This window comes from Varanus komodoensis, unplaced genomic scaffold, assembly GCF_004798865.1.
Source record: "Varanus komodoensis strain SLA01 unplaced genomic scaffold, ASM479886v1 scaffold2, whole genome shotgun sequence".
NCBI classification, from domain to species: domain Eukaryota; kingdom Metazoa; phylum Chordata; class Lepidosauria; order Squamata; family Varanidae; genus Varanus; species Varanus komodoensis.
This window is the reverse complement of record NW_025335568.1, coordinates 45,944,319-45,971,830: the sequence shown is the minus strand read 5'-3', so window position 1 is coordinate 45,971,830 and position 27,512 is coordinate 45,944,319. Positions and strand designations below refer to the sequence as shown.

The window sequence follows — 27,512 nt, the reverse complement described above, 5'->3', positions numbered from 1 at the left end:
GTAAACTTTGAGAGCGTCTGCTTCTTCCCACGCCCTCCAGATTTCAGCAACCTGGAATGTGCGCGCGTCTGTTACTGCTCGTGTGAATGTTTCAGGCTGGCCTACACAGGTCTCTGCAATTAGTTCTCTCTCTTCGGCAGGATCGGAGGATCACCCGCGCCCCTCCCCCCTCCCGGATCTCGGTCATCACGGGCTCACAGGACTGGGCGTATTTGCATATTTTTACCTTTGTCTCCAAAGGGCGGCCAATGAGCGCGCGCCTCTCCGCCTGGCCCGGCCCCCTCGAGGCTGGAGCGCCGGTGCAGCCGAGTCCGCTTCTCCAGCTCGCGGCGAAAGCGGGTTTGCCGCCGCGCTCGTCTTCCGCGTTCAAGCTCCCCCGGGAGGAAGGCGACGCTCTCGGGCTAGCGGAGAAGAGGGGCGCGCCCCATCCCTCCTGTGCGACCTCAGCGAGAGCGGGCGGCGCGGCTGCAGTGCGATCGCCAGGGCACCATGGTTTGTGGCGGCTTCTCCTGCTCCAAGAACTGGCTCTGCGCCCTCAACCTGCTCTATACGGTGAGCCAAGCTGGCAGCCCGGGCTTCCTATCCGACCGGGGGCCGGACGGGAGGGAAGGAGGGGGGATGCCTCCTTCGGGCGCCTTTGTGTGCTTTCCAGCGCCGTCGCCCGCCGAGGTGCCTCGGTTCTTCCCGGGCCCTCGAGTAAGCCCCCGCCCCGCCCGGCCTGAGCGATCCAAGTGTGGGTGGGCAGGGAGAGTAGCCGCGAAGCCCTCCGAGCTGGCCGAGAGGACCGGCCAGCGGGCGACCCTCCTTGGCTGGATCGGCCTTCGATGCTGAGCCTCGCCTCCGGTCGATGCACCTGCGGAGGTGAGGCTGAGAAGGGGCGGAAAGAGACGAGCCTACGTGGAACCTAGAAGCTGCTAGAAGAGCCTCACCTGCTGTGCCGGACGTTGGACCGCTAAAACGGGAGAACACGCGCTGCGATTGAAGCGACTCGCCATTTGGGCGGGGCAGGCGCTCCGTGCAGTCGCCAGCCCGCCTTCGAGTGCCCCTTGCCTCAGGATGGCCACCTTTTCTTTCCCCTCGCCTGCCATGGATCCTGTGCCTTTAACAGCCGAACACCAGGATATTCGGGATATTTCTCTCATAACCCCACCCCGAGTGGAGATGTAACAATGGAGAAAGCTTTCCTTGTTGAACTTCTGCCTGTTTAGGTGTTAAAGGTACAGGTATATGGTTGTCTGAAAAGGGGACAAAGTATTGATAGTGGTAAGATATAGCTGAAAAAGCCTTCCATGATGTGGTCATGGAAAAGAACCCTCAGCAACCTGTCAGGCCAATATCTAACTTCTTTCCATTTGAATTCCCTATAGCCATGCATAACTGAAGGTAGCATCATTCATTGGGAGATGAGAATGCTAGTCCACTAGAGTTTATGTACTACCCCGTGCATTCATCTATAAAAATGCTGCAGGTCTCTTGCTGCTTTCCTAGGTGCATCTATATATTCCAATGAACCTGGACAAACTTGCTTTATTAGGTATGCATTAGACTAGCTCCTGTCTTGTTTAGCTGCAAGGCACATGTCAACCATAGCTTCTAAAACTTGTTACCTTTTTTCTTTTCCTTATAAAAGGAAGTGTATCTGAAGAGGCTTTTTAAAAGCTATATTGTGCATCATTATTTATTCCTTTTCACCTTTAAAAAGGCAAAGAAAAATATTTTTCCAAGTTAAACATGGTGATTCTGGCCTAGAAAGTGCTAAGTGCTATGTCTGTAAATGGGTTTGTTTCACTGCTATGCTAAGGGTAAGTTCCACAGTCTATTTAAGCCACCTTTGTTCCTCTGTATTCCTTCATGGCATATTTGAAAAGTCCCCTGGGTCCTGGACATGATTATTGGAAAACAAGCTCTGTGGAAATCAGTGGATTAAATGAGCAGCTCATTGGGCTTAGGAGCAGTGTGTCTGGAATCCCTGGTGTATCAAAATTACTTCCACTTTCAAAATGGCTTTGTTAGTTCTTTGCAAAATGAATAGTTAACCTGTTACGGTGACGATGATGACACGTGCTGGGGCAAATGCATGGAAGGTACGGCCACCAGTAGGTAGTAGTTACGATGGCATATAACCATGATGGCTACTAGTAGACCTTTCCTTGTTTTGGAGCAGCTTGCCTGAAAATCGGTTGCTTGGGAAATGAGTAGGAAGGTTCTCTTGTGGTCATACCCCATTTCCCACAATGGCATCTTGTTGGCCATTATGGAACAAGGATACTGAGCTGAAGAGGCCTTCAGTCTTTACAGCAGTGATATGTTCACAGCTTGTGTTCATAACCACATCCATGTGATGTGTCTTATAGTACATCTTACAGGCTGTCCCAAGTTTACCTGGCATAGCTTTGGACACACTACTTAGGGTAGTTTTGTTCCCTCCAGAGTTATGGTTTTTAGAATTGCTACAGTTTTTACAATTGTAACATTCAAACTAGTCATTACATTCTGCTATATTATTATTAGATTGCATTTATGTGTGTATATCCAGCCCTTTTTCTTCTTGTGAAGAACCCATAGTGGTTTGCATGGGTCCGTTTTATCCTGACAACTAGAACCCTACAGAGTGAGTGACCGAATGGGTCCAAAGTTACCCATTGAACTGTGTGGCCAAGTAGAGACTAGAGTCAGATCCCCAGTTCAGTACTCTAACCACCACAACACACTGGGTCTCAAAACAAATACTCTGTTTATGTCATGTCATCCTTTTCCCAAATGTGTCTTGTAATTTATTGAAAGCCACTCAGTACATATATGCATCTTAACGTATATTTGTGAAAGCATCACAGATGCATTGGTGGCTAATAATGTGTGCAATTCAGACACGTGGGCAAGGAAATAGCTGTGGTAAAATCAGCGTTTCTTGCTGAGAAATGTGTGTGAAAAATGTGTGATGCATCCAAGGCTGAATAATTTACATTCTGCTAGGTATTTAATTACCCAAGATATATGTTACACAGTTTGATTACATGATCTTATGTTCTTGGAACAGGAAACTGTAGTAGCTGGGAAATAAGATCAAGCCAGCAGGTAGACAAGATGTCTGATGATGCTGGATACTGAGAAGTTTGTGGGCAAGGCAATCCAGCATGCCTTTTGGGAGCAGGCAGTTCAGTAGCCACTGACATATCCAATGCCTTTTCAGTCCAGTTAAACAAAAAAGGACAACCTTGGCCAGCATCCTGTGGCCGGCAGATGCTGTCTTTACTGTAATCTGTAGCAATTGTTACCTTGTTCAGGAGGTTCTTTGAGGAATTGCATACCTGATAATTAAATGTTAGGCATTTGAAACCAGACATGCAATGGGCATTTATTTGTATGCATGCATGTATTAGATTTATATCTTGCCTTTTTTCTTACAAAGGACTCAGAATTACTGATATAATACTCCTCTTCCTGCTCTGTCTTATCCCCACAACAGCAACAACCCTGTGAGGTAGGTTGGCTGAGAGTCTGTGACTGGCCCAAGTCAGACAGTTGGCTCCATGGCTGAGTGGGGACTAGAACCCAGATTGACCGAGTCCTAGTCCCATGCTCTTTATCACTGCACTACACTGTCTCTTTTAGCAAGCATTATCAAAATAAATAAATAAGGGTATACTATATATGTTTGTTTATTGTTTGTTTATTGAGATGTTGTTATTCAGTTTAAGGTAGGTTTATGCATAGTTTGGATCTTGGTGCCTTTCATTATATTTTTAAAAATTTTTGATGAACAACTGTAGTGCTATTTGAGTTATGCTGTATATACAATGTTTTAAATTTTATAATTTATTAATTTTTTCTATAAATTTCCCCCAAAAAGTTGCTTCACAATGCCAGTTGTACCAATCAATTTTTGTAGAACAAAGCATCTTTTTTGTTATTAATTCTTTTTCCTTCGGATCTTCTGTGGGTTTCCTGTTTTGTTAGCTTTTGCATTTGGTTTAACCCTATAACCCAGTTCTAACCACAGTTGCTTAAAAATCCCATCCTGACATGCTTAGAACTGTAGCACTTTTAATATGCATAGCATTGTTGGTATTTTTTGTGTGTGAGTGAAATTGTTGGCTTGATAGCTACACTGTTGCTGGCTTTGTGGTCAGCAAGAATGCATATGCCAGAACAGACTGCTCCTTTGTGTCATAAAGCATCCCTCAGTGGTCACTGGAAGTAGTAACAATTTAGATCCTTAAACCACCAAGTAGTGGCACTGTATGAACTGAATGCAGTTCAATTTTAACTGGCGGCTTTAAATCACTGATGATACTTGGAGCTGGGGTTGCTCATTTGATGGGTCAGACAAACAATCAAGGATTCCTGGTAGATCAGTCCAAAGGAGGACCCCTCTAGTCCAGCATTCTGTTCCCACAGTGGCTACCCAGATGTCCAGGGGAGCCCCACAAGCAGGAGGATGTGCCTGCTGACATCAGTAGATCTGCCCAGTGAATTGACATCTGAACATTCCTTGGCACATCTTGTAACAGGCATGGATAACGTCAAGGGCCTTCACAATTCCTGTACTTTTTAAGTGGCTATCAAACCTTTTTGAAGCTGCAGTCCATGTTCCATCCTGGAGAAGTTCTTCATTGAGGGTACAACTGAAGGCAAAAGGACAGGACCAAAACATGAAAAATTAGCATATCTTAGCCAATGACTAAGAGGCCTCATAGCTTTTTAGAACTGCGGGGCAGCACAAAAGAGACCACCAAGTCACCAGTGGTTTGGCGGGGGGGGCGGATATACAGTAAGGGAGGGGACATGGCCAGCTGGTGAAAGTTGGGGTGTGTCACATTGGCATTCCAGGGTTTACACCCTGACTTTTGAAAAGGTATGCATGGTTCATATTTGTCTCAAAAGCTGGCCTGATCTTTAATGACAAATAGAATGGGAGCAGTGGTTTCTAGTTTCTTCTGACAGCCAGTTCGCATGAGTGGTCTGTGAGTCCAGAAACATTTGTATTACTCATCTTCTCAGTTTTCCTTTCAGTGCTAGAGGCAAGCATTCCTGTATGTTAGAGAGTTTTTAAAAATAACTTTCTACTTGAGCTGGTTCTGATCACCTGTGTAAATAAATGGTACAATCCAGTGTTTCCCAGGTCTAAGTTTCAAACTTGAAGGATTTCAAATCCCAAGACCAGGAATTTTTTTAGTCCAGTTTGCTGAATTTATTTTTCTTTTTAAACACTTGCTTCACTTTCTCCATATTCTAGTACAGACCAAGCTCATACTATGTGCTAGCATGAGTCCTTGCTTTTAGATAAACACAGGAAAGGTTGTGTTTCCTGCTATAAAACTTGACTTTCCAAGCCCTTAGCTGAACCAAGCATCCCCTCTTCAAAATGTCGTCATGAACAGGAAAGGCAACTGTTTCCCCCAGATGGTCAGACTTGCTTTAATCAAATCCAGTCAGACAGGTTTGGTGGGGCTAAGAACTCTCTTCTTACCAATTTTATTTGACAAACAGTGCTAATAAATGGCATAGGTTATATCATGATCTCTCTGCCCCTTTGTCTGCAATACAAAGAATGGTGAAAATAGCATGCCTGGAGTACCATCTCAGTGTGCCTCTGTGGTGTGAGATTTCTTTGGTTGATGTGTGCAACCAAAGAAATTAATGCAGTTCTTCTGTGGCTTTGCCAGTATGAATTAAAAACACTTTTTAAAAAAATTGCTCACAAATGTCGCAACTTTCTTTTCTTTCCAGTTAGAGAAGCCCATCAAGTATGATCTATGATTTGGAGTATCATACAGTGGATGTTAAGGCAGGCATCCCTGCAAATGTTTCCACAAAATTTACTGGCACACACCAAATGTTGGGTGTGAACACATCCACACCCATGTGAATCCCCTGCCACATTTTCAGCCAGTTATTTGTGGCAATCTACTGATATGAAAGAGAAATAACCCCTTTCCAGTGTTTAAAAGTACCTTGCCTTTCTGCAGTCTTTATCCGGATTCTGTGGCAAGTAAATGGAAATTTATGAGAGTCAAAATATATATAACGGAAAAGAAACTCTCTCCCATTATATTTAATTCTCATTACAGAGGTGGCCATCCAGATGTTTTGGCTTACATTTCTCATCATTCTTACTCTTGGCTGTGCTGACAAGTACCAATAAGAATCGTAGACCAAAACCTCTGGAGCTATAGAAGCTATCTGGTGTTCTTTTGAACTTTGAACCACACACACACAGTGTGTGTTCATTCATTTAAGATTTTGGGCAAAGCTATGTACCCAAGAGCAATGCCTGATCACTTGAAAGGGTATTCTGTGTTAGATGGAAATTATTTCTACTGTCACTCTTGTGTCATTATGTATCATTCTTTTTGTATTATGACATTTTAAGAAATACCCATCATCCTTCTGTTTCTTGATTTCCTCCAGCTGGTGAGCCTGTTGCTGATTGGAATTGCAGCATGGGGCATCGGGTTTGGCCTCATCTCCAGTTTCCAGGTCGTTGGAGTAGCCATTGCAGTTGGGATATTTCTGTTCCTGATTGCGTTGGTGGGATTGATCGGTGCCATCAAACACCACCAGGTGTTGCTTTTCTTTGTATCCTTTGACTTGAGCTTTTTAATATATTAAGCCCTTTTCCCGGAATTACTTGGAAAGAACTCCAGTCTCTCCTTCACCTCCCTGGGCTGTTATTCATCCTCTATGTATTAAATGATGACAGCAGTTTTAATGAACTAAGGTAAAATATAAGGCATGGTGTGAGTGAGGGTGGGGTCTACAGTTGTCCTCTGGTTCAGTTATGACATTGGTTAAAAGCTTCTAATTAAAAGCTTCATCTCTCCACTTGTGTTAGGTCACAAGACAGTGGTGGTATAACTGGTTTTCTTGAAATTGTTACAGGTCATGATAGGGATTTCTGGCTTGTTTCCTGTATACAATGTATTAGTTTCTTGAAGTAGTTGTCTGTGTTCTTCACACTCTAGTAATAATGGTTTCTGCTAGAAATTGCAGGTTTTAGTGCCATGCACAAGTCTGTAGGGCGTGTTTAATCTACCAGAAGCATCACCTTATGAATACAGCTCCATTGTATCTTTGCCTGCTGCCTAAAGGCTGTCTTTGCATTTTTTTTCACCTGTTTGCTTCCCATTGATTGTGTTGGAGAAAGAAAAGACATCCCATTGATTGTGGTATGTGTGCTTGTGTGCATAGACACACTTACACACACAGGTTGTGACCTGATGCTCTGTCCTCTATCAGAGAGACCAGTTTACTGGTGATAGATTTTGATTGATTGCATATGGTCCATTTTCTTCAGAGCAGCTCCCCCTCTTTTTTTTTCTTTTTTTACATTTTTCAGTGGAAGTCTGTGCATGCCATATTTAAAATTATTTTTCAGCTGCCTTTAAGGATGGAGCCCTCCAAAGGCCATATATAAGATAACAACATGCACAATAACATCCAATAAAAACTGGTTGCAAGTAAACCCCACAGTGGCTATTGATAAAAGCCAAACACTTTAGAAGGCCAGTAAAATCATGATCCAGCTTACTGGTGTTTGTGGTGTTCCTGCTAAGCGGTCCTGACAGTCACTTTGGGCTGTAATAGTTACAGTGTTTTCTAGTATTTCAACTGAGAATACTTGGATGATTTGCACAAGCTTAGTAGAAACAGTGCCTAAGAACATAAGACACAAGCTGGGTTATACTTGTACCCATCCACTCCAGTAGTCTGGCCAACCAGCCTACCATAGGAAATCCATGTATATATGCAGTGCTTTTTTGTAAAAAAAGAAGAAAAAAAGGTGCCAAACTCACGTCCTGGGGTCACACTTTTACACATTGGTCACCGCTGGCAGTAAGCACTGTGTGCAGCCACATGACCGATCCCAAGCCGAGCAGCGCCCACAGGCACTATGTTAATGATTTTTGCCTCCGATCTGCTACGACCAACAGGGCTATTCACAACCACTTGGAAAAATCCATCAAAAAATGGTGCCGGAACGCTGTTCTGGTGCGTTCTATGACAAAAAAAGCCCTGTATATGTGAGTGCAACCACTGAGTCTTACCTTAATTCAGATTCCTTCTTGTGTGATATCACTGAAAACACAGAGGAGAATATTTAAACAGAAGGTGCGGGCTGCTTAGTAATCCTGCATAGCAAGTGAACTGCTTCACGCTCTAGCCAGTTATATCTACAACATATCTTTTTATGGGAGTAACTCCCTTGTTAGGTGAGCTCTCAACACCTCCTGTTCTACTTATATATAAAAAAACTTATATTTGCAATTGACGTAGCTGTGTGTCAGCTGCAATCAGCTCATTTTGTGGCCTGGGCCCAGGGCAAGATGGAAGTCCCTCCCATTTTGTATACAGAAACTGACTGAATGGGCAGCAGGATCTCTGTAAGGAGACGGAATCCTCCCCCTCACCTCAGTCAGCTTGCTTAAGGGCACATAAGGTGAGCACCACGTTCTTTTCCAGTGTCTTGCTTCCCCGTCCAGCATCTGTGCCTTGAAGCAATGGTCTTGCTGTGACATAGCACAGCAATGGTCTTGCTCTTCCTAATGCTAGGGCAGTCCCGGTTATCAGACAGTGCTGGTCCATGGGTGAAATCTTCTGTTTTAGGCACTCTAGTGGACCACTCTTGGGAGTGCAAAATCTCCAATGAGAAGCTGTCTTTTTATTGTTTTATTTTTATTTTGGTAGGTGCCAAAACTGAAATAATTGGAATAATGCACAGTACAGTTACCTATTTACATTTAACATGGTCTCTTGAATAGCATGTTGTTTCCTGTTCCATTAATGAATCATGCTATATTAGCCAAACTATATTTGAAGTAAAAAGTTGCTCTTGGACACATGTTTTGATTTGAGCTGCCATCTGTTTTTTCTTTTTGTTTTATAGATCTCAGGATGAACCTGTAACACTTGCCTTTATTTGCTGAGTGTTTTCATATGCCACGGAGCTAAACTAAAATGTTCACTGCTGGGAGCTTTGCCAGTTACAATTCCTGCAGAATAGGAGCGTTTACTCTGTGAAGGTGTGGCCATCTCCAACCCATTCAAGCCAGTGTGGTTGCTGCCCAGCCCTTTTTCTCTGCTCCCAGTTGTGCTACTGTTGCAAGTGGCTCCAGAATTCCACTCAGCTGTGGAAGTAATCTGAGGAAATAATTGTGTCAAGATTATTTAAGGGGTAACTTGATCCAGGAAGAACCAGAAGCAGGTCATTCACACGCCACACAGGACAGAGGCTGGAGTCAAATGGCATAGCCACACTGGAACAGATAGAGCAAGACTTCAGGGTCCAAGGAAGGAGTGTGTGTGTGTGTGTGTTTGTGCAAAAATAGATCAAGCTGTGAATTCCCTTTGTTCCTGCTCAGCATGCACAAGCCCTGTCCCTAGTTGGGAATGAACACACTGGTGAGGCATGCTATGTAGTTACAGTGATCTCCATCTCTGAGCATAGACCCTTATGTAGCCTCCCTACATATCAGAAGGAAAATACCAGAAGGCTTGGAGGGCCGGGGGACCCAAAGTTGGCAGAAGCTTAAAAAATCAGGAAAATAGAAGGAGAAAACCAAGACTAAAAAAGGACCAAGAATATTGGCTGATATTGGGACAGGAAGAGGAGGGAGGCATGAGGTATGAGATAGAGTATTAGGAAAGTTGTCTGGTTGGAATCACTAAAAGAAATACTCCCTGCTGAACATTGTGTGGCAGGTCCCATTTGTGTAATCTAGAAGCCAAAGTAAGAAAGGCATCAACATACTTAACAGCATGAGAATTTTGGCCTAGACAGAATTATTAGGAAAACACATCTTCAGCATGCATTCTCTTCCTGGGGGGTGGGGGGACGGGCAGTGGGAATCATGCATCTGCTTTGGAATGGGGCATGTAAAATAATCTGGGGATGAGTAAACTCAGTGTAGCCTCAGAGGAAGAAGCACTTGCTAGTTGTCCAGAATATGAAGTAGGCCGTTAGCAGGCACATCTAAGCAAATAAGAGATCCATGAGTATAATGCTTCAGCAGATCCCTTTTAGTGCATGCAATTCTGAAAAGTCCCTGCTGAATACCCATAGAAACCTTTGAAGTTCACTTGTTCTTGTGAAGCCTTGGAAGCTTTAGCAACACTAATCCACAGGAATTTCATTTTAAGGCCCTAAACATTAGAATTCAGATTGTTTTTTGGAAGAAGGTATAGGTTTCAGTATTCAAAATGTTCTGGTAGTTCTAAGATTGCTTCCACGCGATAAAACCTTTCGCCTCGAAGGTACTGTATATGGTTTCCATGGATTTGGTCTGACTTTGTTAAATATTAAGCTAAACCCTGGGTGTTAAAAGTGGCATCTGAGTTAAACTCAGAGTTGTTTGCTTTGTTGCTCAATAAGATGCAATTAATATTTGCAGGTATTTGTTAGTGAAGGAACCCTTAGTGGACTTTTATTGTGATGAAACTGCAACTGCAATCTATCAAACACTATCTGAGCTCAGCGAGGGGATTATAACAGCTTCACAGTACAGTGCAATTCAGTAGGAAAATAAATCCTACTGAGGTTACTTAGGCTTATTCACAAGTAACTGTGCCTCGGATAGAAACTCAAATGCAGAGAACAGAAATACTTTCAATTTTGCTGTTTAAAACTGTGTATATTAACTACTTAGTCCCTACATAAGGATTCTGCTGGATCAGACCAAAGGCCCAGCTGCTCCAGTCAATCCAGTGCCAGTGGAAATCCACCAGTAAGACATGTGCAGGGGCGTCTTCCACTCCTCTTGCTCAGCAGTTAGTATAGAGAAGCATATAATTTCTGAACCTGGAGGTACTACTGTGATTAGTTATCAGTAGCCTTATCCTCCATGAATTGGTCTTGCCTCCTTTTACAGTCACCCAAGTTACTGACCAGCAGACCAAATTAACAAATTCCATAGCTGAACTGCATCTGTCATGATTTCCACAGCATTCAACTTTGTTGGGTGATCCCATATTCCAATATTATGAGGGAGCAGGAAAAACATAACTCTTCATTTTCTCCATGCCACTCCTCTATCATATTCTTGTTTCCCTTTTTTAAAACTAAAAAGCTCTTGCAATTTACCTCATAGGGGAGCATTGATTCACAGTAATACTATAAGTTCAAGTAAGGTGAAAGTCTAAAACTGAGAAGTGATATTAAATAAAGGCCAGTGGAAATGCAAAGGGTGAGAAATACCATGGTACCTCAGCTCATGCACGCCTCAGTTCACGACCAAATCGGGTCACGAACACAAATTTCATAAGAATTTTGGCTCAGGTCTTAAACTCCGCATTGGGTGGTGACCATGATCGCGGGCATCCCCCCCCCCCCCGCAAGCGGGGAGATGACTGAGATCGCACCCATCTTTCCTGCATGAGCACATCTGTGATTGTGCTCGTCTTTCCTGCACGAGCGCCACCGCGATCTCAGCCATCTCCCCCGCAGCATGATAGCACCTGTCTCTCCTCCCCAGTACGCCTGCATCCATGCCTGTCTCCCTCTGGAACCAGCGTGCCCGAGATCGTGCCTGTCTGTCCCCTCTTCCCCAGCACGCCGGGATTACGGGCACGCGCAGGGGTGATGGGCGCGATCGTGGTTGTGCTGGGGGGTGGGGGTGGGGAGGTGGCTGCACTCTTTGTTGTTCTTTGACACTTTGCTTCACGTTTTTCTGATTAAAAAAATAGTTACAGAACGGATTAACCTTATTTACATTGAACCTTATGGGGAAATTTAACTTGGCTCATGACCAATTTGGGTCACGACCAGAGTCCTGGAATGGATTAAGTTCATGAGCCAAGGTGCCACTGTAGATTGCTTTTGTATAAACAAATATTTTAGTCAAAATAATTATATGATTGACCATCCAGTCCAAGGCATTCTAAAGAAATTGCAGTGCTGAGGCAGAAAGTTAAGTGACATTTCTTTCCCATTGGTGAAATGGGGGGGGGGGGGGGCTGGAGAAGAGCTTTCTAGTGGTGTGCCTCCCCTGAAATGGAAGTTTTCTCCTATGGTGTCCTTGTTAACATCACAAAATATCAATCACCCATGGAGATTACCTCACTTCATCATTCATTAGGGGTTCTTCTGATCCAAACCAGGTTTGTGGCATGGCAGGACACATGGTAAAAATAACAATTTTGTACAGTTTGGCACCATTTTGTGTATGAGGTGTGCAGATCACCTTTGAACTTGCAGTCTTGGTGACCTTAACTATGTGACTTCAGTATATGATTATCCTGTTGTTAGTGTTTGTTATACAGTTTTCGGTCTCATGTGCCTGCCTGACATTGAACAAGGAACAGCAGGTAAGAAATGTCTTGTGACTTCTTTTTATAAAGCTTGTTTTATTAGCACCATTTATCATTTTGATATGGAACATTTCCCTGCAGGTGTGCCCAAAGTCACTTGCACTGCAAGAATGGTAATAGAGGAATAGGGATATCTTCTGCTGTGCATATTTTTCAAAAATACTATTGTTGATTGATATTTCCCTGATCTGGTCATGTTTTGTACTACCAAAAATGTACAAATGAGGAATGCATATCATAGCAATAGTACCGATTCATTTCAAAACACAGTGTAGCAGTGCAAATAAACTGTTCATTTCAGTAAATAAACTGTTCATTTCAGTATTTCTATTGTACTGTTTTAAATTCTTTACAAAATAGACTGCATCAGCCATTAAAACAGAATGCCTGTTGAGATTATGTGTCAGTGCTTAAACTATGCAACTCACATTCAGATAACATTAAGCATTGTTATTGCTTAGTTGTGAGGATGCTGATTCTTTGAAAGCTAAAAGAGTCCAGCAGGGAGTTATCCTGAAGTGGCAAAAGGACCCCTCCAGTCTCAATTGATTCTCAGCATGTCTTTTTGCTGTGAAGGGGCAGAACTTCTTGTAGGTTAAAATATATTGGAAATGAGTCTGGAATGGTAGTGAGAGCTTTGGGCTAGGGAGCTGGGAGATGCAGGTTCAACTATGTTCAACCATTTCAACATGGTCCCAGTTCAACCATGAAAGTTGGACAGTCATGGACTCTCAGGCAAACCTATCTCACAGGGTTTTTAGGAGGATAATAAGGAGTGGTGGTGAATAATGCAAGCTGTCTTGATTCTTCACAAAGGAAAAAAGGCAATGTAATACTGGTGTAATGATAAATTGATCTCCATGGAACTCAAGTGTGGCTAATTGAGGCGGGGCTCAATCCCCAGTTAGAAGATTCTACAAAGTTCTCGAAAGCAAAGAGAAGAATACAAAATCAAGCACATATACCAACCTGGGAAGTAGATCCACCTTTATGGGTGGAAAATGGTATTCAAGGATTGAGACCTTCAGAGTAAAGGTTATGGAAGGCTTGGGAGAAAGGGTTATAAAATCATTATCTGAAGGACTGGTAGGGGAAAAGAGATTCCAGTCTTAAAAAGAAAAAATGGGATCATCCACTGAAGTGAATAAACATCATATTTTATACTGCCAAGACAAGATGCAGCTGGAAAACTTGTATTTCTTTTGTGTGGATGGTTCAGCCAAAGTGACCACCCACATGAAATCTGAAACAATTGTCATTATGCAAGTAGTCACCTCAAATGAATGGCAACGGAATGAGTATCTGCTACTAAATAACTTCCTTGCGTCTCCTAGAGCAAGCTTCTAGAAGTTGGCTGGAATAGCACAAACAATACAAAGCAGGATATTGAGCGGAATCTGGACTGCTGTGGATTCCACAATGTCAGTGAAGAGGCCACCTGCGCTGCTGTAAGTAGACAAGTCCATTCTGCATTCTGCTACAAAGCCCGTTTTAGCAGAAGAGGGCATTGACTGATATACATGGAGCATGAGCAGTTGTCTCTCTTTGTCAGAAATAAACAGCTTCTTGCACGTTGGGTATTTCCATTTTTATAAATGTTTCACCCATGTTGATTTTGTAACCTACAAAGCCTTATGACTTTTAGTGTAAAATGTAGCTACTAAAGTAGCAGCATTCCATCCTCCTAGCAAAGCTGCAATAATAATCTATAGTTTATTTTGCAAGGAGGGATGCCATGTCTTTGGATTGTTTGTCCCTGTCCCCTGTCATGAGCCGGTCCCTTTGAAATGATGGTATTTTTCTGAGACACCACAGTTTGCTCTCTAAATAGCAAAGCTGAAAAGAGAAGCCTCTGCTCATCTAAAGAGTTGAATCCAAACCGGAAACTTCCCCTTGGTCCTCCTTTTCAGTAAGGCTGCTGGTTCCACCCTCTGGATGGCTCCTGCTGCCTGAGAACGAGGCAGCATGAACAACAAAGCCCCTTCTATTGAGCAACTGGTTTCTGACTTCTCACTGGGTTAAGGACTGGGGCTGTTCCCTTCCCTTCCTGAAAACCCACCTCTCCTTCCAAAGCAGGATGAGTCTCAGGCTTTGCCTGAGAAACTTCACTAGGCACAGTTGAAGGTGCTTCAAAGACTTGGCCACCCCTCTTGCTGCTGCTTGTCCTCCTCTTCTTCAGAATCTTGACAGTGACTCCCACTGAACAGTTTGCAATACAAGAGAGACTGGCCCATTTGCTAAATCTCCATATTCCTAGATCTGCCTTGAAAGCTGGGATCTGGAAGTCTGTCTGCTTAAATATGCAGGGATGGAGAATGTCTTAACCATGCTTAATCTTTGCTTGATTACAGGACTGCTTTAAATCACAATCATGCCACCCCTGTGCACCAGTAATAGAAGAGTTCTCTGGGATGGTGTTGAGATTCGTGGGTGGCATTGGACTCTTCTTTAGCTTCACAGAGGTAAGCACAATTTTCGATAGGCAGAGTTTCTGTAAAAAAAAGCAGGGGGGGGGGGTTCAGTACTAAATGTCTACCATAAATCAATTTCAAGTAAGAGATGTTTGAATAGCTTGCCAAATACTTACCAGATGAGGCTGCAGTGGATACTTGGGAGTACATCCCATTGAATAAACTGCTGGGTCAGTTACTATATGGCAAGTAGCCATTTAAGTCTGTTTTCTGTAGACTGATCTAATCATTGATATTATTTCATGTTTAAATCACATCCTTAAGAAAGGAAAGAGTGATAACAGAGAGAGAGAAGAAAAAGGGAAGAAAACAAATAGCAAACCAAACTATCATCACAGGATATGGTATATCATCAATCCTAATATATTATGATACGTGGAAAAGACTGCTCACACAATTGTTTTTGTCTTGTCTTGGAATTAATTATTCCTGAGCTAAATTATGTAAGAATTCACGGAAGAAATTGTGCAGAAAATAAATATTCTCCCCTGTACCTTGAATTGGTTCCTCTTTCTCTATAACACACTCTCTCCCAACCCATCCTGCACTCTTGAGCTAGAGACAGTTTGCAATATCTGTTCAATTATCACCGAGCAATTGGTGCTAGAATGGTTTGCTGAGCAGCTGTCCAGATATGGTGTAGGTCTCTTTAATCTCTGGAGTATCTGTGGAAACATGTACTTGTCGAAATTCAGTGCTTTCACAGCACGTTGTCCCTGAACCCAGAGATGATGCAGGAAAAGAAATGCACATAGCAACATTTTTAACATGTTTCTCTAAGCAGTAGCTTCCCTGTTCTGTAGTCCTTTCATCTGACACCCCCCCTCCCTTCCCCCTCAATCTCCCCCACTCTCCCTCTCCCCACTCCTCCTCAGAAGTAGCATCCAAGTCAACATGCATTTATTTCTTCAGTGGCCTGGTCCTCTTACCATAAAAATAGCTCAGAATTAAAATGGTAAGCCCAATAAAGTTAAACCCAAGAAAGCAGTAGCAAATCCCAAAATGAAACTAGTGCAAGGTACATAAATTTGGACACTACTGAAGTACCTTCTCAGGACTAAAAATTGCACGTTCATGAAAAACATACAGGAGGGTTGGGCAACTTGTGGATGATGATGGACAACAATTCCCATTACCCCTCATAATTAACTATATTGTCTAGAGATGGAGTGTCTGTCCGCCAACAATGTTTGTGCTAGAGGGTGGGCATAAAGAGGTGAGGCATGATGGATGCAGACGTCTCCTCCCCATTCGGCTATAGTGGTACTTGGAACTGTAATGGGGGAAAGCACCACTCAGTCAAGCTAGTGAGCGGGAGTCTTGCCACTGCGCCCACTTGTGCATAGCGCTCCTCATCTTCAGGTACACTGATTAGCAAGGGCTGCAGTGTCATTGAGTGATGATGAACTGAACTTGCAACTGCAATATCCTCTCTTAGCCAGCAATTTATTTCACTCTCCCCCTGGTTTTTCTTCTCTCTCCCCAGATCTTGGGCGTGTGGCTCACTTACAGATACAGGAATCAAAAGGATCCACGTGCAAATCCTAGTGCATTTCTTTGACATGGAAATCTTCTCAAGGGACTGAATATCCACTCTTGCATTTTTAAAAACGAATTCCCCACTGATTGGCTGCTCTCCATCTTAATTAGGGGTTGCACAGCTGAGATAAGATGACACTCCTAGAACTGCCGTGTGTCTTGCTTTCTGTTTTTGGTCCCCCCACCCCCCCGTCCCGGGATCAACTGGTTTGGAATGCGTTATTCAATGGTGTAACTAAACTGGATATGACTACCTTAGGAGTTCAGGAGAACCACTGTAATTTTATAGTATCATTGCAATCTAATGAAACTTCTTTTGATTTAAAGGGGAAATGATATTTCTGCTAGATTTCATCTGCCAGAAATTTGTTCATTCCTGTTTTCCCTCTCTCCTCATTCTTGAATGAATAATTTTGTTGGTTTGAATCATGCCTAATGCTGCATATTTCCACTGAAAACTACTGTACAGTATTGTGTTGCTGCTTTCCATGTTGGTATTAGCTTGGGTAAAAAAAGAACCGAAAAATCATTTGAGAGACAGAAACTTATTTTTCTGCCTCTTGCTCTGTTTCTCCTTCCCACTCCCATTCCAGTTTCTGTAAACATTAGTATGTGAAAACCGAAGCGTTTATGCTACTTAGTGTTGTCCATCTATTTCAGAATTGCCATGTAAATGACATGATTCCATTTCAGAACCCTATTGGCATTTTGGTGAGAGTTCTTGTACGCCACGGGTTGGGTTGGGTTGGGTTGGCTGGTTGTCATTCAGAATCATTGCATCTTGATGTAGATCTGCCCTTGATTTTAGATTTTATGGACGACAGTAACGTGAGGATAAAGGAGGTATGCATTTTCAGTGCATAGCTGAAAACTTCTATTTGAATGAACTGTGTAAAGTGGCATAAGAGTTTGTGCTTAGTTAGCTTGTCAGAATAAGAGACAGGTCCTGATGACTGGACATTTTGTAAATGTTGCATTTGTGATAGATTGATTTAAGTTAATGTAGTAAGCAACCTGTGATACTCATGTCAGTCTTTAGACTTTGCAAATTGCATTCATTAATTGATGTTGAGGGTATTTGATCATAAATGTGAACTGGAAAATTGTAAATTCTTTGTAGTGCTTCAGTAGTTTATTTAACAAATAAAACTTCGGATGAAGTATGTTTAAAATTTAGGTGTAAGCTTGTCTTATGTAACAGACAGATACTAAAGCACAGAGCCACCTCTTTATAATGGTGTCCATGCAAGAACAACTGGACTGTGGTGGTTATATTTTCTTATAAAATGAAATCTGTGTGAATTCTTTAAGGGTCAACTAGCTTACAAGAATGATGACACAAAAGAGATGCAGGAAAAAGCAAGTTGTCTGGTAGGAAAAGCTGTATCAATGGATTCTGGAAGGCCTTCATGGACAGGGTGGTACCTCCATATAATTTTATTCATCTCTGCTCAACAGTAAGCCCCACTGAATTCTGTAGGACTCACTCCCAGCTTCATGGGTATCAGATTGCAGCCTTGAGCTATAATTCTGTACCCACTTACCTGGGAGGGCCTCAATGGGTCTTAATTCTGAGCAGATGCACATTGGCTCATACACGTGGAATTGTCAATATGTTTAGCAAGAATATTTAAACAGATTGTGGGCTGCACTGACAACTGTCTGGCAGTGTTCATACCAGTGTATGTACATCAGTACTTAATGTTCCTTAAGTTGTTCTTTCCCAATGCCACCTTGCACGTTTAAAAGCAATTCATGCATGGCAGAGAACATGTTGAAAGGAAGAGCAGCAGTCTTTCACACCTCCACCCCATCCATGTACACATTTTCTCAGCATCCATTTCTTGTTGACTCAACAGGGCTGGCAGTACGATGTGGCAAACTGAGGAGATTGTCTCAGGTGGCAGATGCTAGACAGTGGAGCAGCAATGGCAGCCTTGTAATAGTTCCTCCTGAACCTTCCGGCAGGGTGTGGCAGACAAGTGGTGAAGGTTATCCCCAGGCATTTGACCCTGAGGTCCCTCATTCTGGGCCAGTAGCCCATTGGTAATGTTTGTTTACTTCTGGCTTGGTTCTCTCTCGAACCTAACAGCTTAATCCCAATGGCCAACTTTGCATGTGGCAGTATGCCAGGGTTCCATGCTCATGAGCATTGCTTGAACACTCCTACAGGAGTAGCTAGACAAATCATGGATCATCTATCTGGTTTATTTAGCGTTCTGTGAGTACCAGGAACTCTGCCTTCTCTTCCTGGACAAACCAGAGTCTTAAGCCGTGATGCCGTCTTGTGACTCTGGCATGTTGGAGGAAAGGCAAGCCAGATTCTCTGGGCTGTATATGATGTGAAGGGAAGGACCCAATCTATTTAGCTATACCCACTTAAAGCAGGAGCAGTTTAAACATTTTGCTAAAAGCACAACAAGCCAAGATTCTCCTTGTTACATCCAGATAAAGCCAATATTTTAGTGCTGTTGGGAAATGTCCTTGCAGATGATATGAGGACAAATGTAATCCTGTCTCAAGCACCAAATTCAACTATGAAACAGCTGCAAATCTGGTTTTTCCATCTAAGGTGATGTAAAGCATTAATACTGAAGCAGATGTGATGCTGCTATTTAATAGATGACCATACTTTGGTTACCAGTTATTCATGTCAATGTTCTAACATAAATAGCTGGGGAACCAAACATTAACAATTCAACAGATGGAATGTAAATTAAGACCTGTAGGTAATGGAGCCCTCCTTGGCTCACGCCAAGGGCACATGCAAGACACTGGTTCAGTTCACTACATTATTTAAATGTTTTCCTTCCCTCAAAGCAGCGGTCATTTCTACATGTTGATGGGAGCCATTTGCAATATATCCATTATTTGTACATTTTTGAGAAATCTCATTTAAAAAACTTCTCAAAATGGATATACTATGGGGAAGCACACAAACATCTGTCTATTTGAAAAACCATAAAAATGCATTATATTAGGCAAAATATGCACAGAAATGTATATGAATTTTTATGCAAACTTTTAAAAATTTCTTAAGCATTTAGGGTAAGCTGAGCCCAAGACTGGAAAAATAAATTAATAGATTTTTCTATTATTTTCCCACCACCCCATATCTCTCTCTCTCTCGCTCTCACTGCTGTTGTTCATTAGCAATGGATCTCCAGGGTTTCAGACAAGAGCCTTTCCAGTCCCACTTGGCATGTCCAGGAAACAAACCCAACCTGCTTCAGCCTGCCCAATTACAGTTTATTCAATTTTCTGCTTCTGTTTTGTCACCATGTCTCTACCAGATTCTTTCCCTATGTTACATTTGACCCTGGAAATCCTATAGATATTTTTGCAAGATCATTAAAAAAGCCAGACTTCACTCTTGTAAATACCATAAAGTAGATTTTTTTTTAATCCTGATTTATAGAAAAGAGCACACAGTGTTTTCTATAAAAGCAATCAATACTTAATACCACACAGTTACAAATGAGTGTAACACAGTTTTCCTGTTGGAAGTTTTGGATAGTATAGGTCTTTGATCTGCATATCCATAGCCAACTTGTATGTTCCCATGGGTAAGAACTGTCTGAGGTCTTAAGGAAGACTCGAGAGTGTATCTGTTCTCTTTCTTCACAATTCAGTCTTCAAAAGCTTCAGAGCTTTCTGCATATTTGAGTACACTAGAAAGAGATGTGTAGGTCAGAATATTTTGTACACAAAGTAGCTTAAAATTGAAACCAGTTTCCCAGATGTCAATTTGTGCCCTCTAAATTAAATAACTGGTGAAAAATGAAGCTCTCTCCTTTATTCCCCAGTAAGAGTGGCAGAAACCATGTGTTGCTTTTAATGGTCCACATATAGCAGAAATTCAGATCCACAGCTCTTTTAAATTGAATTACATTTATTTTCTCTGATTTAAGGATGCTTTTCATGCTAATTCTGCCAGGTGGAGACTACTTGATATAGTTCTGTGCAGTGAGCCATTAATGTGTTTTCAGCCCTAGTTTGTGGTTTGCCTCTGATTAAAACCTTGCCCTATAAATATTTGGCAGTGACATGAAGGAAGCCTGCCCTTGTACTTAGTAATACAACCTTAAATCAAGGGAGCACAACTGAGTTGTGTTGTGGGCCCACAACCATCTGCAAACCAAACATTGCCAGGTGGTATGACCATAGCTTGGGATGCTATAATTACTGGTGTGTAGCAGATCAGTCTTGTTATCACCAAATGCGGGCCATGGCTTGGTTTTACAAAGGAAAAATACCTTTGTAATTGTACATATACGATATGTTGCCACCATTTTAATGTAGCAATCGATATAATCTACTGCTGAAGTGTAGCAAGATCATGTTTATATATGTACAAATTGGTACATTTAAAACATCAGTTTGAGGATCAGCAAATTAATATCTTTTACAGAGAGATCACTATTTAAAGAATGCTTTTCTCAAGGCCTCAGTATTCTAGAAATTCTTATGAAAACAGTCAGGTAATGGGGGCTAATATTATTAGCCTAGTGTATAAACAGGGCTGAGGCTGGGCATGTGATTTTGTGGCTAAAGAGAGATTTGGACAGGGGACTGACTGGCAGCTCATATATTGTAGCCCTACGTGTGTGTACTCAGGGTTCAATGGAACTTAACTGCAGTTAATTGCCTACAGAATGACAACCTTCACCAGGACACCAGTTCTCTGAGTGCTTTTGTAACACAGCAATGAGAAAGATGCTTTAATACCCCGAATTGCTGCTACTCCCACAGAAGCCTAATAGTTGGTTCCTAGTGCAATTGTACAGAAAGAAGGACCTCATTCTGTGAAATGAAGGCGTTTCTTATGTTCAAAATCTATATTAAAAAGGAAATAGCATATACTTACATAATGCAATATCTGAAGGCTCATAAGCATAGAGGCGGTTGGAATATCTTCCTGTAATATCTGCTCTTACTGTCAGTGAAGGATCTAGAAAAGGGAAAGGGGGGAGGCATTCATTAGCAGCAGCCTAGCAGGTATCTTGTCCCTGCAGAATCTAATTACACACAGAGGGACTGATAGCAGGAATCAATTCTTTTCCCACCAGGAGCTCCCCCAACTTCCACTGCAGCCATCCATATTCTACCAAGAGGGTTACTTGATGCTTTGGAGCAGTGTGGGATAGGACATGGCGGGCTGCAAGGTGTACTGCACTCTGCAAGGGCAAATGGTTTCCACTGGGATATATATACACTCAAAGATTCAAAATTGCACATGAACAGAGTACAAAATTGCAAATGAACAGAGTACAAAATGCCAGCTGTAATTGCAGTTGCCTATCCTGTGCAAGGATTAGGTATCTCACTGTATAGTGATTAACCTCTTTGAATTCGCCCAGAAATGGCCTTCATCCTTTTTGAGAGCTTCTTCCGGTGCACCCATGTTCCAAAATATATTGGGTGCAGAATGCAGCATGGATTTTTTCATTTCTAAAAGTGCATGTTTTAAATTTTTTTATTGATTTCCCCTGCCTCAATATTAAGTTGCACAAATTGCATGATCTGTGGAAGGGAGCAGTTCTGCAGCACTGCAAGTGCATGTCACAAGCCCTGTTTCATAGACTCCCATGACAGTCATGTAACAAGATAAGCTTGGTTTGACTAGTGCACTGACAGAACCAGCAGTACCAGAGAATCAGCATTTGCCAGCAACCACATTCCTTTGGGTGCTTTCAAAACCTGATTTCCTCTTATAGAAGATGAAACCAGAAGAAGAGAGAAATTTGTCTTCCCCTGCAAAAAAAAACGCTAATGAGCTCTATTACACATCAATAAACTTATCCTTTCATTTCTACATGCAGCATGTCACTACTTATGGATGGAAAAGGAATTATATTTTGTTGCAATACTGGGGGATGAAAATAGGCACATTTTGAAGTATTAACCTGGAAAAAGGAAACAGCACATTTTATCCTGGACAAACTGCTTGGATTCTGCTTTACATATGCAGAAAGACCAACCATCACCCAGAACAATATAAACAAAACTTTTAGTGGACAATAGGTATTGCAATTTGTATTATTTAATACCATTAATCTTGCTCTGGGACCTTTTTAATTTTAATACAAGACAGCTTTTTCTCCTAAACCACTTACCTACAAACAGGATTCTGGGAACATATTGGCCATCTGGTGAGAGATGCTTGTCTGTGGTTTCATACTGGAATAATGATATAAAAACAAATGAAATCATGTAATGTGTACCACTTAAATCACACTGAGAAATTTCCACCCTGCCAATGTAACTTATCAACATTGGCAATTACTTCAACTTAAAGATTATGTAAGAACTGTTCCAGAATTTACACATTGAACCAAGGTAAGGATTTGGTTATTACTATAAGCTTGGTTGTACATACACAGCACATAGCATCGTAGGGTTAGAAAGGACCATTTAAGCAGTTCAATCCAACCTGCTGCTCAGCTCTGAAATCCAGTTCAATGCATCCCTGACAGATATGATAGCTATGCTTCTCCCGTATCTACATATTCTCTCTCTCTGTGTATGTGCGTGTGTGCGTGCGCACGCGTGCGTGTGTGCGTGCTCTTTGGTAGCATTAGATAGGCCCACAGTATCAACTTAGCCAAAAGAATAATCACTTCCAGAGTACCACAAAAGAAAGTGCTTGATCAAGTGTTATGCCAAAAACTTACAACAAGGTTGATGAGAATAAACTTTTCAGCCAGTTTCTGTATTTCTTTGTGTTCAGCAAATGCCTTTTTCAGTGCTGGAATGGAATAAGAAATTGAAAAGCTATTTGAAAAAGGAAAAGATTCAAAAACATGGAAAGTATACTACATATCATTGCAGTGTTTAAAGTATAGTACATATCACTGTAAACTAAAAGAAGCTAAAGAAGTTGTGTGTGTGTGTGTGTGTGTGTGTGTGTGTGTGTGTACATACACAGTCCTGAGAACAAGAGATCATCATGATCAGTCCATTTGGTTTTTAAAAATTAGGTTTCTTTGCTTAGCAAAGAAAACAGCAAGAAGAACCAAAGACTAAGCGAGGATGCTTAGCTGATACAAGCAGGGTGCAGCCCTATGCATATTTAGACAGAAAAACAACAATCTACAACTTGCAGCATTCGCTAACCAGCATCTGGAAGCTGTTGGACTTTTTTTCTGTTTGAATGGGCATAAGATTGCACCCCAAGTAGGTTTTAATGAGCTTCTACCATATCTGTGCTGTTTGCCCTGCAACTGTACCCACAGCAGATCCAATTTGAATGACATAACCAACCAAGGTTTCATTTCTAGAGAAACAGGTACTAGAACTTACGTGTGCCTGTAAATCTTATGTGAAGGCCTGTTTATAATTTCACAGGTGTATCTAGTGGCTTGAGAGAAGGGAAATGCACCATGGCAATTGCACCACTGCAGTTTGAGTATATGTCTGTAGTGGACCTTGTAAGTCCAGCATCCTCTGCCCCTCAGCCAAATGACCACCCAAGAGCATCAGGTGATGGGGATGGTGGCAAAAGCCCATGTTTAACACTGGAAGCTGACATGGATAGAACCCACCATCTTTGTCACTGCCCGTTACAGTATCCTTATTTAAATCCATGTTTTATAGCAAGGGGTGGCCAGCTGAGCATGTCCAGAAGTTTATTTTATTTTTACTTACAGTATAATTATATTTCTTGATTGCTATGATAAAATGGTGCTTATTTGTTTAGCACCAGCACAGGAGAAGCAAACTCTGTTTTATTCCTGCAATCATGATGATGCTCTGATCAAAATGAATTTAAAACATGAAACTGCATGTGCTAAGAGATGTTAATGCTTCTCAGGATTGGTAAATAGGGGTCTTGCCTTTTGCTCTAATGAGAGGAGGAAAACAAAGGTTGGGTTTACTTTTGGGCGTAATTTTAAAGAAGAGTTGATTTTGGAGCAGAAGGTATTTGCTTTGATTGATATGAAAAAATGCCCATTGGCAAGAATGCTACCTTGACTATGCGGACAGTCTTCTAAGTGGTGAATAATCATGATGGGCTTGTTGCTGCAAAAGGAAAAACTCTGTTTTAGAATGTCATAACGGCCAGCCTTCCCCAGTGTTCCCCAGATGTGTTGGACTTTAACCCCCAGCTCCCAGCCAGCATGGGCGAAAGTCACAATCAGCAATGTCTGAAGATCTGGAAAAGGATTTTGAGACATTTCTTACTGCACAAAAGCAGAAGTGACAAAGTAGAAAAACAGACGGTGGAAGCAACTTAGAAACATGAGAACTTACTTGTTCTTGGCTTTAAAGAGAGCCTCTTCATAAGTCTGCGTCCAGATCAGTTGATCACCCCAGCCTGAAGGAAAATGGTAAGTGGAAAGGGGGACCTTAGTTTAAATGTGCTTAAGAAGATCTTAATTTCACTCCTTGAAAAGGGCACCCATAACTAGAATGGTGACACAATTCCTACTCTATCTTATGTGCCAATTTGTTCAAATGAAAGGTTTAGGGAAAGGTTTTTGGATTTTTAAAAATTATATTAGTGAACTGCAAGCACTTTTGTTAGAATTCTGAACAAGAATTTGTTTCAGATACATCAGTTTTAGCTACTAATTTTTCCTTGTTGCACTGGGAAAGCAGCCGCCTCATGTTATATTTAATGCCTTGTTATTTTTTGTTTTTTTTATTAAGAAAGAACTACTTGAATACTAATGCTTTTGTATATGGTCTTCTTGGGCCATAGTCTAAGCAGACATCATATAGGACTGGGCTATCACTTTGTACAATCTTGATTACAGCTGTGATCACCAAAAAAAGACAGCTGAATTCTTATTAGCCAGACTAGGAAACTGAATGATAAGAGACTTTCCCATGGCCATATCAACAAATAGCAAAAGGAAGACAAAGGCTAGCCACCCATTTACCATCTGCTACTAAATACTTACTGTGAACTGGTTTTTCTCTTTGTTAAATTATAGTTTTATAACGTTAAAGTAAATTCTATTATCTGTTTAAAAACAAAGTATGTATTTAGTAGCACATGCCTTAAAAAGAGTGTGGTGTAGCTGTTAAAGTGCTAGATTGAGACTCAGGGGATCTGCATTCCACCCCCTACTCGGTCATGAAGTTCATTTGGTGACTTTGGGCCAGTCACTAACTGTCAGCCTAGCCTACCTCACAGGGCTGTTGTGAGGATAAAAGAGAGCCTAGCAGAATCATGTGAGTTGCCTTGGGTTCTTAACAAGTGGAAAAAAGGGTTGCAAATAAATATTATTTATTATTACATGTATTTATAATAAATAATATTACATAGACGGAAGATTTAAAAAATGCTTGACAATTTTTTTTAAAGGTGTCAGTTCCCACAAAACTGAGGAACCAACTCTTTACCTCTGGAGAGAGTTTGGGGTAGTTTGGGATGGGTCTCTTTTGCTCCTTTTGTGTCCTTTTTCCCATTCTTAGCAGTAGTACTGTCTGCAGCCAAAGTACAGGAAACAGCAACAAGCAGAAGCAACATGGATGCTAAGATCTTCTCCATGGTTAAAGCTAGGGGGAGAAAAAGCATCAGAGTTATTTACAATACATTATTTGAGAAGAAGCAATAGAGGCATACAAAAAACCCTCCACCACTGGCTGGCAAAGTCCTACTCACTGGTATGCTTTCTTTTCAGGTTTGCCACAGAAGAAGAAAAGAGGAGCTAAACTCCAACACAGTTCTATGGATGTTTGTATGGAACTAAGCCCTACTGTGTTTAACTAAGATGCTTTATTATTGCCTTGCATGCATATCCCACTGTTTTCCTCTTTGAAGACCCCAAGGCGACTAACATAGTCTTCCTCCACTCCATTTTATCCTCACAACAAAAACCCTGTGAGCTAGGTTAGGATAAGAGTCTATGACCGATCCAAAATCACCTAGTGAGCTCCATGGCTGAGCAGGGACTAGAACCTGGAACTCCCGGGTCCCCAGTCCTGCGCTCCAGCTACCAGCCCTCTCTGGCTCTCACTGTTGCTGTGGGTAAGACTGCAGGTTACGTTCCATTGTTCTGAACTCAGCAGAGCCATTCCCAAGTAAACCTAGATTGGAACATTCTGTTTGAGTGCTTTCTCATCTAAGATTCTCTTGAGCTATTTCTGTGAAAGTCTGATCATTATCCAGGGGAGGAGAGCAAATGTTGTTCCAATAACCACTCTCTCCAATGCAGGTCTTACATTCACTTTACAGACAAGGCAGAAGCAATAAGTGCTTTGCAACCCCCTTAAGAAATTCCCCTTCAAGGATCATCTATCATGATCACCTGCTCTGTATAATAAGACAAATATATTTTATTATAAAAATATAATAAAGATAAATATAATAAAGACAAAGACAATTAAAGACAAATACTTTGCTTTGATTTTTTAAAAATTAAGTCTGGCCTGATTGCATTGTCTTCAGTGGTATGTTTGCTATATCATTTAAAGAACTAGAGCCATGTAAAGGGCATTCAAATAGTTTAGAGAAAGAGGCATTGGATTTGAAGGAGCAAAAACACTTCTGCAAGGAGTGGCAACATACTTAGGAACCATTAGACCATAAGTTTGCTATAGCTTGCAACACTCTTGTTTCTCTCACTGAGATGGCTGATGCTGTCAGAACTGTCGTGCATTTAAAGAATTCCTAGGCCTATGCATAGTTATCCAGCAGTAAGCCTGATAGACCACGATGGCACTCAGCAAGTTTTAAGATGATCCTTCCCATTTTCTGGTGTAATGCAAATATGACGTAACTGTTAAAGTTTTGGTCCAGACTGATGAACACCCTGATCTCATCCATGTTTATTCAGAAGTAATCCCCACTGTGTTCCATGGGATGTACTCCAAGGTGAGTATTCATAGGATCAAGGCATTGATCAATTTCAAAGCTGGGTAGTAGTTTTAGAGCAAGTGCCTGTGTGTGTAGATAGGCACTAGAAGTGCTAGCAGTCTTCTGTTCTTCTGTGTTCTCTCATTTGACTGCAGGTCAGTCTGGATGAATCTGATTAGCACCCCTTTAGGCTGATTATAGGGCTGTTCATTTCAAAATCTTGTCTTAAAATAAATACAACACTCCCAGAGGATATGGACCACTGATGCTAAGGCAGAGGGCAGATTTGGGATAAGCAATGGGTATTATTCAGGCTTCAGAACCAATTCACAATCAAGACTGGCATGTTAGAATGAGGGTTAGCATGTACAGTTTGTTAATTGATGGAG

At 41.7% G+C, this 27,512-nt stretch overlaps 2 protein-coding genes across 2 annotated transcripts; one reads left to right on the top strand and one right to left on the bottom strand.

Moving 5' to 3' along the window:
• Nucleotides 1-334: 334 nt before the first annotated feature.
• Nucleotides 335-17,488, top strand: TSPAN13 (tetraspanin 13). Its single transcript, XM_044429536.1, has 6 exons — nucleotides 335-552; nucleotides 6,412-6,579; nucleotides 12,223-12,303; nucleotides 13,641-13,754; nucleotides 14,658-14,768; nucleotides 16,264-17,488. The coding sequence occupies exons 1-6, from the start codon at nucleotides 490-492 to the stop codon at nucleotides 16,336-16,338; spliced, it is 612 nt and encodes a 203-aa protein (XP_044285471.1). The 5' UTR covers nucleotides 335-489; the 3' UTR covers nucleotides 16,339-17,488.
• Nucleotides 17,489-19,718: 2,230 nt separating this feature from the next.
• On the bottom strand, nucleotides 19,719-25,815 carry AGR2 (anterior gradient 2, protein disulphide isomerase family member). Its single transcript, XM_044429326.1, has 7 exons — nucleotides 25,668-25,815; nucleotides 24,570-24,633; nucleotides 24,286-24,338; nucleotides 22,991-23,064; nucleotides 22,433-22,496; nucleotides 21,184-21,267; nucleotides 19,719-19,987 (listed from the first exon to the last, which is right to left on the bottom strand). The coding sequence occupies exons 1-7, from the start codon at nucleotides 25,813-25,815 to the stop codon at nucleotides 19,938-19,940; spliced, it is 537 nt and encodes a 178-aa protein (XP_044285261.1). The 3' UTR covers nucleotides 19,719-19,937.
• Nucleotides 25,816-27,512: the final 1,697 nt, after the last annotated feature.

What these genes read in the sequence shown, in the direction of transcription:
- TSPAN13 (XM_044429536.1), top strand. Translation starts at nt 490, where the DNA reads ATGGTTTGTGGCGGCTTCTCCTGCTCCAAGAACTGGCTCTGCGCCCTC. An exon ending in ACCAGGTGTTGCTTTTCTTT is followed by an intron (nt 6,580 to 12,222) that starts GTATCCTTTGAC and finishes ATGTGACTTCAG; the next exon opens with TATATGATTATCCTGTTGTT. An exon ending in TCTTCTTTAGCTTCACAGAG is followed by an intron (nt 14,769 to 16,263) that starts GTAAGCACAATT and finishes CTCTCTCCCCAG; the next exon opens with ATCTTGGGCGTGTGGCTCAC.
- AGR2 (XM_044429326.1), bottom strand. Translation starts at nt 25,815, where the DNA reads ATGGAGAAGATCTTAGCATCCATGTTGCTTCTGCTTGTTGCTGTTTCC. An exon ending in ACCCCAAACTCTCTCCAGAG is followed by an intron (nt 24,634 to 25,667) that starts GTAAAGAGTTGG and finishes ATTTTCCTTCAG; the next exon opens with GCTGGGGTGATCAACTGATC. An exon ending in AGACTGTCCGCATAGTCAAG is followed by an intron (nt 23,065 to 24,285) that starts GTAGCATTCTTG and finishes ATTCCATTCCAG; the next exon opens with CACTGAAAAAGGCATTTGCT.